The 16,206-nt window shown below is 46.1% G+C and overlaps 1 protein-coding gene across 10 annotated transcripts in view; it reads left to right on the top strand.

Moving 5' to 3' along the window:
• The first annotated feature begins 380 nt into the window (after window positions 1-380).
• Window positions 381-16,206, top strand: part of PIWIL1 (piwi like RNA-mediated gene silencing 1) — a 34,172-nt gene continuing 18,346 nt past the window's right edge. For 5 of the 10 annotated variants that reach the window (XM_064578201.1, XM_064578199.1, XM_064578198.1 and 2 more), the window contains exons 1-9: window positions 381-574; window positions 3,193-3,278; window positions 3,771-3,882; window positions 7,707-7,832; window positions 8,339-8,553; window positions 8,905-9,026; window positions 9,165-9,245; window positions 9,893-10,090; window positions 10,515-10,626. In XM_064578201.1, coding sequence (XP_064434271.1) covers window positions 3,201-3,278; window positions 3,771-3,882; window positions 7,707-7,832; window positions 8,339-8,553; window positions 8,905-9,026; window positions 9,165-9,245; window positions 9,893-10,090; window positions 10,515-10,626 — 1,044 coding nt within the window. In that variant the 5' untranslated portion in view covers window positions 381-574; window positions 3,193-3,200. Of the gene's footprint in view, window positions 575-3,192; window positions 3,279-3,770; window positions 3,883-7,706; window positions 7,833-8,338; window positions 8,554-8,904; window positions 9,027-9,164; window positions 9,246-9,892; window positions 10,091-10,514; window positions 10,627-16,206 lie in introns of those variants that run through there. The other 5 variants (XM_064578197.1, XM_064578196.1, XM_064578204.1 and 2 more) reach the window with 5 other exon arrangements.

Here is a 16,206-nt window from a genome sequence, read left to right as displayed (position 1 = left end):
TTTGCGCGCACGTAAATGGGCAGGTGCACGTCCGTCCGCCGCTCCGGCTCTGGAACCACTTATTTACTCGGGGGCCAACCCCCACCTCATTTCTCTGTTGGACGAGCTAAACTGCCTCGAAGGCGAGGGGCCGCCCAGGGTTCAGCCCGCCGAGCCGCACCTGGCCCCACGCTCACAAGTGACCCAGGCCCCGCCCCGCGCGCTGCGCTGCGGCTGCGCGGGAGCTGGGCACGAGGCCCGGGCGGGGCGGGGGCGGGGCGGGGGCGGGGCTCACCCGGCCCCGCCCCCGCCCCAACGGCCGTGCGCGTGCCGGCCAATCAGGGCGCAGCGCGCGCGCGTCCTCGCCGCGCCGTTGGCCGGCGTCACGTGCCGCCGAGGTCGTCGCCCGGCGCCGCGCTCCTTCCGCCGGCGCCCGCGCCCGCGACGGCGCCCGCGTGGGGGGGCCGCGGCCGACGGTGAGGTGACGGCGAGCGGCGCGAAGTCCCGGCGCGGAGGGATCCTGCGTGGGGCGGCGGTTGGCGGCGCGGCGGCGGCCGGGTGCGCGGGCTCTCGTGCGGCCGCCGCGGTGGGCCTGGTGAGGCGGGGCGCCGGGGGCCGCGGTGCGTGGGCTCGGGGGTGGCGTGCCGTTGGAGGGGCGCCGTGGGCGGGGGGCGGGCCCCGGCAGTGCGGGGGCCTCTTCCGAGGTCGGCGACGTCGCCGGGGCGCGGGGGCTTCCTGTCTGGGCGCCGCCTGGGTCGAAGGGCTCCCTCCGGGACGGCGCAGGGCGGGGGGGCGCCCCCGGTGTGGGGAGCACCGTCCGGGTTGGGGTGAGGTCGTTCCTGGGCGGTGCTAAGGTCAGGGGCGTTGCTGGGCGCTGCCCGGGGCCGCGGGGGCTCCCGGGGGACGGCAGTTTGAACGGCGTCGTTTCTGGCTGGGACGACGGGAGGCGGCGCCTCGGAGTCTCATTGAGGGTGACCGTGGAGTTTGTCGCCCATCGGGGCACCCGAGGTGGGAGGGATACAGGCGGGAACGCCGCTGGACCGGGCAGCCCTCCGCTCCGGGCCCGCGTACCGCACCTGCGCGTGGTTGCGGGCGTCTTGGGTGATGTGAGCACCACCTGGAGGCCCGCTGGCGTGAGCTGTGGACCCGCTAGGTCGGGAGTGGGGGCCGCCTCTGTCCAGCAAGTTCCGGGTGTTGCCGCAGAGAAATCCCGTTTTGAGAGCGGCGCTGTGGAGACACTGGGGGTGGCGGCTCAGCTTATCGCTGCTTTAGAAAGCAACCCAAACCTCCCGATCCTGCGAGCCCCCCCCCCGCCCCCCCGTGCCGGGCTGGGTGCCGGGACCGAACCAGGGCTAGCAGCCTAGCGTGCAGGTGTGCGGGAGGAGGAAGGGAGCCCCCGCACGGTGTGGGAGCTGCTGTAAGGCAGGGGGAAGAGAGGGGCACGGTGGTTGGCAAAGGCTGTCCCCTGCTGCAAGGTGGCCCGTTCTGCGCACGTCAGCAGGAGACCCGAGCGTGTTCGCCAGCAGGTCCCGTGTGCCCGCGAGGTGTGTGTGGCTGTCGTCCGAACACGGCAGCGTAAATGCACACAACTTCAAAGTGGCGCTAAAGATTAGTTCTAAAACGCTGGCACTTGGGCAGATCACGTTCTGAACCTGCTCTGGAAGCTGCGGCGTCAGAGCCCGATTGTGTAGGGTTTTGTGATTCGGCGAGTCCACGCGTTTGCTTCTAATCCTGTAGAACGGAATAGGAAGTCGGCGAGGTCTCTCACTGTTGGAGAACGTCATTAGATTTGTCTCTAGGAAGGTCCTCATCGAACAAAAAATTTTAGAAGCTGTGAAGACTGAGAAAAGATGAAGACCTGACTTAAAGTGACCTTAAATGTAAATGATGTCGCAGGCTGCCTCTCGGTATTTAGAACCTTCAGTGGTCTCTCGCCGCATGGAAGGTGGAATCCGCTCTCCCCCCTGTTGCCTGCGAGGCCCTGCGCATTCTGATGCACCAGCTCTCCTTCCTTAGTGCGCTGCGGCCACGCAGGGCATCTTCCAGCCCCACAGGCGGGCCGCACTCTCCACACTTGGCTTTTTTCTGGAAGCCTGGTACCATGTGCCTGCCGCTTCCTGATCTCTTGCATCTGTTTAAGTGATGGCTTCACAGGAGGCCGACTTCAGTACGTAGATTAGTTCCTGCTTGCTTTGCTGTAGGAACATCCTGCTTATTTCCTTCATTAAACTTTTAAAAACTTGTACGTACAATTTTATCGCCTTTCCCCCTAGGGCTAAGATGTGTTGAATGCTCACTGTGTGCCAAGCACTTTATAAGCCCATCATGTGTGTTCTCACTTGAACCGCATGCTGGACCTGCGTGGTGGGTTATTAAAACTCCGTTTCACAAACAAAGACGTGAATCTCAGGTTACGTCCCTGCTGTGAAGGAGTCGCGTTCGGGCAGACTAGTTCTGAGGTCCCCACCCTGCGTGACCTGACGACAAGGCTTTCTGCTCTGGTGGGGCTGGGGGGTGCATCCACTTTATGCATGGTGGTCTCTCTGATCCTAACATGGGCCCTGGCTCCCAGCCACTTACACTGTGGTGTTGAGATGGCGAGCGCTGTGCGGTCCAAAGGAGTACGAGCAACAGAGGAGGCATTGGGAGAGCAGGGGCTCCGTCCTTTTTCTTTAGAGGCCCAGTGGATGGTCGTGCCGCCCACCAAGAATGAAACTGTGGGACGTAAACGGTGTGCTGTAGAGAGAGGTTTGGGTGTGTAAGCTGCACGTGGCGCTGTGGGAGGACTCGGGAGGATGCGGTGGGCACGTGGAAGAGTTAGGGAAATGGGCCTGACCTCAAACAAGCAGCACGGGCCCAGCTTCATAGATACATACCCACGAGTGAAAGAGCTAGTCACCGGCCCTCCGACCTCTCTTTAACAGTTTTTCCAAAGTTTGGTTGAGATAGTAATTCGACAAAAAATGGAAGTCTATATTAAAACAAGTCTTGCACTTTAGCCCTGCCACCCAGCACACCGCCCAGTGCACAGTAAGGACTTGTGTTTGTTGAAGGCAGGGGTATTGCCTTCAACTCTGTTAGGAGAGGCTAGAAAAATAGGTGCTGATTCAGGAGCTTACTGTGGAATCTTCAATACATCTAAAGGGAACATTGTAGAAACCGTCAAACGTAGTTGTGTGTGTTGTGTTGTCTTTACAACTGTTTCCCCTTGAGGAAGAAGAATGACTGGGCGAGCCAGAGCCAGAGCCAGAGGACGGGCCCGGGGGCAGGAGACGGTGCAGCACGTGGGGGCCGCTGCGGTAAGTGCTCTACCTTTCACCTACACAACGTGTACCCGAAAAACAAAAACCTGCTATGTCTTTCTCAGCTTAGGCTGTTGAAGATAAGTTTAAAAACTGTCCTGTGAAGGACATAGGAGCCGAACAAGGATGATCCTGTTTTATTTCCTGAGCATCTGAAGAGCTGGTTCTTTAGTTAGTGACTCTTCTTTTTTTTTTTAAGTTTTAGTGACATTCAGTTAACATATAGTGTAGTATTAGTTTCAGAGGTAGAGTTCAGTGATTGATCACTTGTGTATCACACCCAGTGCTCATCACATCACATGCCCTCCTTCATGCCCATCCCCCAGTTAGTGACCCTTCTTGAAGAAACTTCTTTATAGGAATACGATACTTGGTTACCAACGTAGGTCAGTTCTGTTTGAATGTCTTAGACTTGTTGAAGACTGTCTCCTCTGACCTGTGGCCTTTTGACATGAAAAGCATGCTGTTTGTTTGCATCTGTCGCCGTAGAGTCAGCAGCCTGGCTACGTCCAGCCCAGGCCTCAGCAGCCGGCAGCAGAAGGGGAATTAGTTGGCCGTGGACGACAGAGAGGAGCAGTAGGAGCAGCAGCCAAGTCCCAAGGTGAAGGCGGAGTAAAAAGACGTCATGTGCGAGTGCAGTAGTAGATGGGAGATGGTAGCCGGGGTCCAGAGTCGCTATAGGGGGTCCCGGCAGTCCTTCAGGAAGAACAGGCCCTCTCTCGGCTCTGCAGCCTGTACTTAAGGAAAGTGCCACAGGATTTCTTTTCTCCTTGGAAGTGAAAAAGGATATTCTTGCCAGGGCCCTGTGTTCGCTCTCAGAGCGATTAAGTTCTAAACTGAGCATACGCGTGCTTATTCATTAGTCATTATTCATTATTCATTTCGTCACAAGCTGGATTGTCTTTAACGTTTGTAACTTTGGTTTCCTTTGTGTTGTACCGGCTCGCCCTGTTTCTTGAGTGCAAAAACCAAGGCCAAAATTAGGACCGCTGGTGAGGTCAGAACACCAGTTCTGATTCCAAAAATTGTGTTTTTTCTGTGCTTTGTTACAAACATGAAGTATTTGGATGCTTGATGTAAGGTTTTTCTACAGTTCCATTTGGTTTTGATACAGGAAACACCCCTATGCACACGGGGAATTAATGTAAGGACACGGCTTTCCAGCTGGGATGGGCGTGGGAAACTAGTGTGGAGGCGGCCGGATGGCAAGGAGACAGAGCTGCTTTACTCCTTGCGCTACGTTCCCACCTCCTCAGGTGTCTCATCACAGCCGGTGACGTCCATGAACAGTAGAGGATGAATCTAAGGTCTTAGGGCGGTGTAAGCTGTGCTGTGACCACTGCTGGGCACCCTGGAAACTTCCTGAAATGACAGCGGGCCAGTCTCTCCGCGCACAGAGCGCTCTTGGAAAACCCACCCACCATGTCCAGCAGCCGGGGGGAGAGTGGACAAGGGAGATGAAGGCTGTTGCTGTTTGTGCTGCACCATTTTATTTTTTGCCATTTTACAAACGCTGGCAGTTGGAAAACATGCTGCTCCCCGTGGGCTTGTAGAGGTGTACCAGCTTTTGGATGGCATCTTGTCCCACGTAGCAGCCGCAATGGTACCATTCACTAGTAGGTCCCCTCATGGGAATGCAGCCATCAGACTGGGAGGGTGCTGACTGTTCTGCTCGGTGCCCGCCCTGCAAACACCTGAGCGTTAGGAGTCACAACCGCTGTCCTGTATCCGTAGAGCGTCCCTGCACCAGCTGCGCTCCCATCATACGAACCAAGTGGTAGAACAGCATTAGCTTCGTATCTTTAATGAATACACGTGATTGTATATGCTTTTGTATAGACAAGTTTGCGGAAAAACATCAGTTACTAGTGCTGCTTTTGAAGAGTCAGTTAGGGCTAGAGGGTCTTTTTATCCATTATGACTTTTTTTTTCCCCCCCCAAACAAGTTGTGTTATTTTTCAAGATGTCTGATGAGAATTCAGTCATGGGCACTCATCTCTTTAAATGTATAGGATTTTACTCAGTTTCTTCTCTAATCTTAATACCTGAGTTTCTATGAAAGTCTATAAACTCTCATCTCTAAAAAGCTAGTATCTAACTTTATACGTAACGGTCACTATGAGGAATAAATAATACCTGGAATAACAAATGCAAGGCCCTATTTCACAACTTTTCACTGCTGTTGTAAGGATTATATCTGAGAAGTATTTGTCATAAGTGTTCAAGTATCTACGAAATTTTAGAAACAGACAAGTTTAACAGATTTATTGTAAATGAGACCTCGCTTAGGACCGTGATTTTCATTCTTTAAATGGGGCATGGCTACGTGGAGGGCTCGTAAACAGCAGTAGCAACATCTGATTTGTGTTTTTAATCACTCCAGCAGCTACATGGGAAGGGAAATGCTAGGCCCACCTGGGAGATACTGCAGGTTGGTTCCAAACCAGTGCAATAAAGCAAAATCATAAAGCGAGTCAAATGAATTGTTCAGTTTCCCAGGGTATATAAAAGTTGACACCATACCATAGTCTATTAAGTGTGCGGTAACGTTATGTCTAAACGATGTACGTATTGCTGAGAAATGCTAACCGTTATTTGAGTTTTCGGCAAGTTGGAATTACTGATCACAGATCACCATAACAAATATAATAATGAAAAAGTTTGAAATGGTGTGAGAATCGCCAAAATGTAACACAAATGAAATAAGCAGATGTTGGAAAAATGGTACCAGTAGACTTGTTTACCACAGGGTTGCCACAAATCTTCAGTTGTAAAAACTGCAGTATCTGTGAAGCACAATAAAGTGAGGTATCCTTATAATTAGCAAGCTTTCCAATTTTATTCATTCTGAAACCTGTCCTCTTTACAGATTGACACGCAAACTTTGGCTAAGTATAAAAGTTGTGCTGTATGTAGAGGGAAACAGACTTCATCATTGTTTATATTCAGAAACTTACAGTCAGGTTTTTATATCCAGAACTGAATTTTAAGATAAATTCACATTTTTCAGGAAAAAAGCCTCTTTGACCTGTTACTGTTACCAGCTTGGATTCAGTATGCCTGGCTTGTGTTAGTATAGTTAATCACCCAAGGCCAAGGCTACTTTAAATTGAAAGTCTCTGGGATAAAAAAAACTCAAGGGAAACAGAACAGCTCTATATTTAAAAGACTTTTAAATAGAGCCTCTGACTATCCTGAGGTATAAGAACCAACACATTTAACAACACCTTTAAAGGGCTTTTATAAATTACATTTTCATGTAAGACTTACATGCCTGTGAAGTTCATCAGTTTTTCAGGTAAGGAAGGTGAAGCTCACGTTAGAGTAACTTGCTTCCAGAATATATCAGGAACCAATATTTTGTTCAAGCCGCTGTTCCTTCTCTAACGAAGAAGTCCAGAAGTTGGCAATTCGGGGCTAGTCCTGGCATTTGTGGTTAGAAGAAAACTGGGCTTTTCAGTCGTTTTGTTCTTTTGTCCCGACTTCTGTCATTGAGACTTAGGTTTGGTGATCACATCCAGATTCCAGGCAAGATCGGCAGGGCAAGGGGTCCAGAGGACATAAACGCTGGCTACTGACTCCCTCTCAAGGCACTTTCCCAGAGGGTGATCCAGTAACTTCTGGTAAATCTCTTAGGCCGTCCTTACCTGCAGGGAAGGTGGAATTCTAGTCCATTAGGTACATGACTCTAAAAAAACCTATTTTTAAAAAGAAGACTGAGAGATTGGGAAGTCCACTAAAGTCTCTGGTACTTGAGGTATGGTCCCCGTTAACTGAAGGCTACAATTGTAATGCCAGACGACAAAACCCATCTTCATTCTTTGGCCCACATCATACTGTTGACAGGAGGTACTTCGTATGTTGTACAAATTGAAGGATTTAATAATTCTGGAAATCCCACTAGGCCATGTGTATGGTGGCCATGGGGTACGCACAGGACGATCCCATCTGTCCTTAAGGGAATTAGTGGGGAAATGACACTCTAGGCATTTGCACATTAAAACCTGTGAACCACCAATTGCTACAGCGATAAGTGCGTCATAAAACCATGAAAAACACTGCTGTTTAGGCTCTTACTTAGGTTGTTATCAGAACTTAGCAGTACAGAGTAATGATTTCCCAGTCAACAAGCGTGCTCCTGAGTTCTTGAATCCCGGGCCCAGTTGTCTTCGTTTTTTACAGGGATATATGTCTTACAGGGGAGCAACTGAGTTTGGCTGGGGCAGTGGCAAGGAGGCTTTCTAGAAGTCATAGCTAAGGTCCTCTGTTTGGCCAGCAGATACATAAAACGTTCTGATGGAATTCCTGTATGTTATCTGTAGCACCTCTGTGGCTTTCGGGTTTCATGTACTTTGGGAATTAATTTCATCATTCTTTATTTCATGTTTCATGTGACGTAGGGTATCTTTTTTTTTTTTTTTTAAGAGCTCCAGATATCTGCTGGATTTCAGGAGTTATCGTTAGCAGAGAGAGGAGGTCGTCGTAGAGACTTTCATGATCTTGGTGTGAATACAAGACAGAACCTTGACCATGTTAAAGAATCAAAAACAGGTGGGTTAATTATGAAGAATGCAGTTTCCTGGGATTACTGTTCCAGTACGCAGGACACTGAATTGAAGCCCTTTACTTCACGTATTTACTTGTATGATGCAGTAGTAGGAAGAAAAGGCACATTTGGTCAGGCTCCTGCATGGCTTTTCCATTTCCCTCTCTCTCTCGGCTTTGATGAAATAGGTTATTAGTGTCTTCAGCTGCACTGAAATGTTTTACTAAGTGTTACGTAACTTTTTTCTTTTAAAACTTTTTGCCATAGAGAGATTTGGTTGGTTCTGTTGTAAATTACTTGGTCTAAGGAGGATTTATTCCTAAACAAATGCTTGTAGCAACTTACCTGGGTAGGATAGTCGTCCTCAAAGTCAGATATCTGAGAACTTCAGTGTCATATCCTATTCCTAGCCTTTTGTTTACAGAACTGTGTCTGCCTTGTCATGGTAGGAAAGATTTCAGGGAAGAATAAACTCGTTATTGCGTTAATGAAACATGACTCGCTTTTACAGGTTCTTCAGGTATTATAGTAAGGCTGAGCACTAACCATTTTCGATTGACGTCCCGTCCCCAGTGGGCCTTATATCAGTATCACATTGACTATAACCCGCTGATGGAAGCCAGAAGACTCCGCTCAGCTCTTCTTTTTCAACATGAAGATTTAATTGGAAGGTGTCATGCTTTTGATGGAACAATACTATTTTTACCTAAAAGACTACAGCACAAGGTTATTTTAAAATGTTGGGTTGGGGAGAGGGTGATGAAGGATTTCCACTTCAGAGCAGAACTGCCACAATGTAGGGTAGCTTTTAGAGAAACTCCAGTGGTCTTCTGTCTTATAGTGTGTATAATGAACCCAGAGGGGACTTTGGTATTATGGTTTCATTTTCAAATCTACCTGAATAACTTGATGACAAATATAATATGGGCCCGTAAACACTCTTCTCATAGTCATTCTTTTTTTAATTTAAAACTTCCCCATACTTTTCATTGCTGACTTACTAGCAGGAATTACGTAATTGGGATTATTAGTTTCTTTTAACAATTAAATGTTTGGTTTTCCACTCCTCTGGCTCAGGTTACTGAAGTGTTTAGTCAGACCCGAAATGGAGAGCATGTGAGGATAACAATCACCTTAACAAATGAACTCCCACCTACATCACCAACTTGTTTGCAGTTCTATAATATTATTTTCAGGAGGTATGTTAGTGTTTTCTTAACATTTTACTAAGAAAATTGAAAACCTAGAGAAGAATTGAAAGACCGGTGTGGTGAGTCCCCGTGCATTAGAGATACTTACCAGTATTTACTCCTCTCTTCTGACCTTTCAATTTCTAGGCTCTTGAAGATCATGAATTTACAGCAAATTGGACGGAATTACTATAACCCAAGTGACCCAATCGATATTCCAAATCATAGGTTTGTATGAAATGGAAGCTTTCTGTTCCTTAGGCATAATTACAGACTTTGAAAGCGATGCTCTAATTTGAAATAATCAAATTTATTACTGTGGCTATTAATGGTACCAATCATATTAAGTAAACATTTAACTTAAAGGAGACATCCTAGAATACTTGGATTTAAAAAAAGTCACATGCTGTTCATCTGTCACTAGGGAAGCGTGAAGAGTTGTCCAACACTAAGTTTGTATTTGCTCTTGGGGAACAAAATTTATGAGCTAATGAAGATTGTTTCAGAAGTTCCTATAGTGTATCCAAGTGCAGCACACACAGTTTTTAGGTTTATCATAATAACTACAGATGCTTTCAGTTAGACTGGCAACTTTTTCAAGTCTTACCAACATAAAAAATCATTGAATAAAGTTAGTGTATTCAAAGTGGAACTTAAATTATTATACTATAAAATAATGTTCATTGTTGAGGATCTTAAAAAGAGGGATCTTTATCTGGACCCATGTAAAACCTAGAAATAACTAAACTTACTCAATTCGAAAACTTTTGTACTTTAGACGTAGTTAATAAAGGAGAATAACACAACTTGATATACACAGAACACGTTAGTGTCTTTCGTAGGGGTCACTTCATAGCTCTCATTCTGTTTGACAGGTTAGTGATCTGGCCTGGCTTCACCACCTCTATTCTTCAGTACGAGAACAACATCATGCTTTGCACTGACGTCAGTCATAAAGTCCTTCGCAGTGAAACCGTGTTAGATTTCATGTTCAACTTATATCATCAAACGGAAGAACATAAATTTCAAGAACAAGTTTCTAAAGAACTAATAGGTCTAATTGTTCTTACCAAGTAAGACTGCTTTTTAAAATACGAAATAATCATTTTGCAAGTCTTAAGATCCTGTAGCTTTCTATTCCATCCTGTTAGAAAGTAGGGTTTATGGTGGAGGAGTGGAAATAGCATGAAAACGGGGAAAGGGTGTTTGTGACCTTTCTCAAGACGCAGTTGTCAGGGGGAGAATGCTCCTTTGAAAAGGACAAAGATCTAATGACTTCTTTTTGTTTTATTTTCTAGTAGTTCTTTATTCACTCCCCCCCCCCCCCCCCATCTAGCATGGTCTTTAAGAAATTTTCCCTTTCTACTCCTGTGACGTCATACATTACTAAGTGATCTGGAGGTTTATTTTTTAGAGACTACATACTGTATCTAGCCTCCTCTTAATACCCTTTCTACCATTCTAATCAAATACTAATAAATCTCAACCGTTCCACAGATATAACAATAAGACCTACAGAGTAGATGATATTGACTGGGACCAGAATCCAAAGAGTACCTTTAAGAAAGCAGATGGTTCTGAAGTCAGTTTCTTAGAGTACTACAGGAAGGTAAGAAGGTCATGTTGGCTTTATCTTTTTCATGTGAAGTATTTAGGCCTTAGGAAAAATGTGAACTATTTTCAGTAGGATTTTCTTGTACACAGGGAACAACTTGCTTTGGAAACTGTATATAAATGTATTTATTAAGGCAATCATAGCATAGTTTAGCTCATTATCACACGAGGAGTGCTTGGTCCTGTTTCCTTTTTCCCAGTAGAATGAAAGCTTGTATTTGATTTTAAGCTTGCAGAGGACAAACAGGGTCACTGGTAATGAACAATACAAGTTTACTGTACTGACCTGTATTCTGTAATGAACACTTCTTTAACTTCACCTAGGGGTGGGGGTTAAAGATAGCTACATCCCCAGTTATCAGTTCTGCTAAATCTGCATATGGGTCAACTCTGTTTTTATTCTTTATTTAAATTCAATTTAGTTAACATATACTGTATTATTAGTTTCGAGGGTAGAATTTAGTGATTCATCAGTTGCGTATAACACCCAGTGCTCATTACATCACATGCCCTCCTTAATGCCCCTCACCTAATTACCCATCTCCCCACCTGCTTCCCGTCTAACAACCTTCAGTTTGTTTCCTGTAGTTAAGAGAGTCTCTTATGGTTTGTCTTCCTCTCTGATTTCATCTTATTTTAAAATTTTCCTTCCTGTCCTCTATGTTCATCTGTTTTGTTTCTTAAATTTCACGTATGAGTGGAACCATATGGTATTTGTCTTTCCCTGACTGACTTATTTCACTTAGCATGATACTCTCTAGTTCTATTCATGTCGTTGCAAATGGCAAGATTTCATTTTTTGATGGTTGAGGTAATATTCCATTGTATATACGAACCACATCTTTATCCATTCATCTGTCGGTGGACACCTGGGCTCTTTCCACAGTTTGGCTATTGTGGACATTGCCGCTATGAACATTAGGGTGCAGGTGCACCCTGGGATCCCTACATTTGTATCTTTGGGGTAAATACCCAGTAGTGCAATTGCTGGGTCATCGGGTAGTTCTATTATTTTTTGAGCAGCCTCCATACTGTTTTCCAGAGTGGCTGCACCAGCTTGCATTCCCACCAACAGTGAATGTAAGAGGGTTCCCCTTTCTCCGCATCCTCACCACCATCTGTCTTTTTCTGAGTGGTGAATTTTAGCCATTCTGAGTGGTGTAAGGTGGTATCTCATTGAGGTTTTGATTTGGATTTCCCTGATGCCGAGCGATGTTGAGCACTTTTTCATGTGTCTGTTGGCCATTTGGATGTCTTCTTTGCAGAAATGTCTGTTCATGACTTCTGTCCATTTCTTGACTGGAGTATTTGTTCTTTGGGTGTCGAGTTTGATAAGTTCTTTATAGATTTTGGATACTAGCCCTTTCTTTACCTGATAAGACATTTGCAAATACCTTCTCCCATTCTGTCAATTGCCTTTTAGTTTTGTTGGCTGTTTCCTTTGCTGTGCAAAAGCTTTTTATCTTGATGAAGTCCCAGTAGTTCATTTTTTTGCCTTTGCTGTTTCCCTTGCCTTTGGAGACGTGTCTAGCCAGATGTTGCTGCGGCCGAGGTCACAGAGGTTGCTGTCTCTGTTCTCAAGGATTTTGATGGATTCCTATCTCACATTGAGATCTTTCATCCATTTTGAATTTATTTTTGTGTGTGCTGTAAGGAAATGGCCCAGTTTCATTCTTCTGTGTGTGGCTGTCCCAATTTTCCTAGCACCATTTATTGAAGAGACTGTCCCTTTTCCATCAGCTGTTCTTTCCTGCTTTGTCAAAGATGAGTTGACCATAGAGTTGAGGGTCCATTTCTGGGCTCTCTGTTCTGTTCCATTGATCTATGTGTCTGTTTTTGTGCCAGTACCACACTGTCTTGAAGATGACAGCTTTGTAATAGAGCTGGAAGTCCGGAATTGTGATGCCGCCAGCTTTGCTTTTCTTTTTCAACCTTCCTCTGGCTATGCGGGGTCTTTTCTGGTTCCATACAAATTTTAGGATTATTTGTTCCATTTCTTTGAAAAAAGTGGATGGTATTTTGATAGGAATTGCTTTGAATGTATAGATTGCTCTGGGTAATATAGACATTTTAACAATATTTGTTCTTCCACTCCATGAGCATGGAACAATTTTCCATTTCTTTGTGTCTTCCTCAGTTTCTTTCATGAGTTTCTATACTTTTCAGAGTATAAATCTTTTGCCCCTTTGGTTAGGTTTATTCCTAGATACCTTATGGGTTTTGGCGCAATAGTGAATGGGATGGAGTCCTTGATTTCTCTTTCTGCTGCTTCATTGTTAGTGTGTGGGTTAATTCAACTTTTGTTCTACATATTGACAAATTCACCTTGTTTCATATAGGCTAGATCATTTTATTGTGTGATTTTCTAACCCTAGTTTCATACAGATGATTCTAGCTGTTGGTGTGGTAATCCTTGAAAAAACAGCAGAGGCAAATAGCAAGAAAGACCTACTGCCAACTAGAAGAAAGTACAGTGTTTACATCAGAACACACACTAACGTTGTTGTTCAGGGATAAGCAGGTCTGGCCACGTATCCTTAGAAAGTTGCATTCCATTTGATATGCTCAGAAGTGCAGAAGGAGTATTTCTAAAACATGAATCAGTTAAAATCTTACTGCTTGTCTTTTAAGTGCTAAGATTTATCTCATTTTTCCCCACTTTCAGTACATTTCCTATTTCTAAAAAGCTGGGTAAAGAAGCTGTTACATGTTTGTGTCTTATGTCAGAATTATACATCAGACTGGTGGCCTTGAAATGTCTTTGTACCGTGTACCGTTGCCTGAGCTTCAGCTGCTCTGCTATGAACGAAAAGGTCAGACGGCACTCTGGAGGGAAATGACTCTCTGAGAAGCCGCATTAAGAGCTGCTCTTCTTTTGGGCAAAATGAAAACAGGCCAGGGGCCATCTCAGCCTGATTTCCCTACCACTGTTTTCACCCTCTTAACTCCTTGAGGACCCCAGCCATGTTTAACCTAGATTCGTTCTGGGTGTGAGAGTTACTGTGAGAAATGAGCATTTTTCTGTCGTTTCCTAATCCCTGTCGTGACAGGAAGTGTCGGTATATATCAACAGCAATTGCAAAGGAGACACCCGTGGCAAGTTTGGCTTCCACCTGAAGCCAGGCCAGGGGACATTCTCCTTCTCTGACTAGCAGTGAGTCTTAGGCGCCAGCTTACTGCTGTCTAAGCGGCTTCTACTGGTTGACATACCTCAAGGTTCTGCCTGGAACCCCCAGTTACTCCACAGTAACTTGTTAGGTGATCTCCAGGCTCGTCTGTGCTACGTTCACGGTTCTCAGATTTCTAGCTCTAGCCCAGACATGCCTAAGCTTATTTGTTCTCAGTAAGTGCACATCTCAAAGACCCCTTCCATGTGACCAACGCTGAATGAGTTCTGGCCCCTGACCTGGCCCGTGTGCAGCGCTCTTGATCAGCACAGAGACTGTAACTTCCACAAGGTCAGGGGTTTTGTGGTTTATGTCCCCCTAGTGCCTTGGAAGGCACTTGGGTGTCTGAGTGAGTGAACACATGCATAACAGGTCGTTAAAGCCTCAGACCTGCATGCCTCTTCTCACCCTGCAGTGACGCTGGAGGCCTCGCTGTCTGAAATGCCTCCATCCTCCTCCTCCTCTGGCCGCCCTCTCCTGGGTGGACCCTGTGCCCATTCAGCTGGTCTCAGTTTGCATTTCTCCTGCTTTCTGATCCACTTTCAAACTCCTACAGTTCTGATGTTTTTCTTCTACCCACAGTACAGACGTGCACTGGTGTGTGTCCAGTGAGACCCTGAGTGACGTAGCCCCTGCCTGCGTGTTGGTGCTCGCCTGCCTCCTTGCTTGCCCTGGCCATCTCCTCTGACCCCAGGCTCCTCCTGCCTGGGACACTGTGCGCACCTGACTCGTGTTCTTAGGCTTAGTCTCAGCTCAGATGATTTCAGAAGACTTCTCTCACAGCCAGGGCTGACTGGGCGTCTTTAGTAGATAGAGTCAGTCAGAATGGGGTGAGGTTTGAAATGTTTCAAAGAATCACAGCTTTCTTGGGACTTCCTAGTAGAGATACAGTTTTCCTGATAAGTGATGGCTTGGATGTTCTGCATTAAAAATCCTATTTTAAGAAGCACTCAAAAGAGTGGGAGAGAGAAGGGCCTTTGAAAGGGAGGATCATGGTCAGTTTTTAAAAGAAAAGGTTTGACAGTAATGTTAAATGCAAGTGAAAGTACTAGGTTTTTAGATGTAGGGGAAGATGTTAAAAGAACTGACAGGCTTTTGTTTGGGCCCTAAGAATGTAGGAAGGGGATCCCTAAGTTGTATAACAAGGAACCATGCACTGAAGGCCCATTGGTGAGATAGAGTGGAAGTAGGAATGCATCTGACTCCACTCCCACACTCTTGCTCGCGTGTGCACCCAGTAAGTGACATGCAAGGGAGGGGGCATTCAGTGGGTGGACCCCGATAAAGAAGATGGTGTGATGAAATACGTAGTGTAGGCACATGGAGCAGCTGTCAGATAAGAGGGTTCTTGAAATTTCCTTACCCAAAATAGGAAAATGAGCTTTTTCCCTGAATGGTTGGTAAAGAGTTCAGTATAGGACAAGGTCAGAACAGACTAGAATTCACGGTCTCTTAGTTCCTGAGGGTAGGTGGCCTGGACCTTGGCATAGGACGGGAATAAGGACAGGAAGTACTTCTCTGCTGGTGAACGGCCGTCACGGTGCTCAGCCCTTGTGTGCTGTATCCAGTGATACACCTTCTTCTCTGAAAGTGAAAAGAGAGCCTACAGGAGATGCTGGGAAAGAGGGTCTCAAGAACGTTGGGCCGGAAACTAGCGGAGATGACACAAGGAAGCCTGTCCTGGTTCCAGGGCTGGAGGCCTGAGGCCCGCAAGCCATCTCATGCATATATGTGAACTCACCAAAGTCAGCAGTTTTTGTTTTTTGGTTTTTTACCAGTTGTGAAAACTTACCTTAGTGATTGCATGTGGGGAATCTTAAGACTATTGAATTGAGGGGTGCCTGGGTGGCTCAATCAGTTAAGCGTCTCAGGTCGTGATCTCAGGGTCCTGGGATCGAGCCCCATGTCGGGCTGCCCGCTCAGCTGGGAGTCTGCATCTCCCTCTGACCGTCCCCCTCTCGTGCTTGCTCGCTCTCAAATAAAATCTCTTTGTTGTTGATTTTTGTTTTTTTTAATCATATATCATATATGCATATAGTAGTACATCATTAGTTTTTGATGTAGTGTTCAGTGATTCATTAGTTGCATATAACACCCAGTGCTCATCACATCATCTTTAATGCCCGTCACCCAGCTGCCCCACCCCCACCCCTCCTTTCTGTAACCCTCAGTTTGTTTCCCGGAGTCCAGAGTCCCTCGTGGTTCGTCAAATCTTTTAAATAAAAAGACTACTGAATTGAAATTCACCTTCTACCTTCTGTAAAAACTTTTCCTAATTAAAAATGTTCTCTGGCATGCAAACCTCTTCCTTCACCGCATGTATTGTTATTTCAGGGCTTGTTTCCTAACACCACTTCTCACTGTAATAACTAGTGGTTTTGGAGGAATTCTGTCGTAAGGACCCAGAG

This window comes from Mirounga angustirostris, unplaced genomic scaffold, assembly GCF_029215605.1.
Source record: "Mirounga angustirostris isolate CCGP_5_RB_7025 unplaced genomic scaffold, mMirAng1.0.hap1 SCAF_14, whole genome shotgun sequence".
In the NCBI taxonomy this organism is placed as follows: domain Eukaryota; kingdom Metazoa; phylum Chordata; class Mammalia; order Carnivora; family Phocidae; genus Mirounga; species Mirounga angustirostris.
Note: the sequence above shows the minus strand (reverse complement) of the source record. Positions and strands in the feature narration are given on the sequence as shown.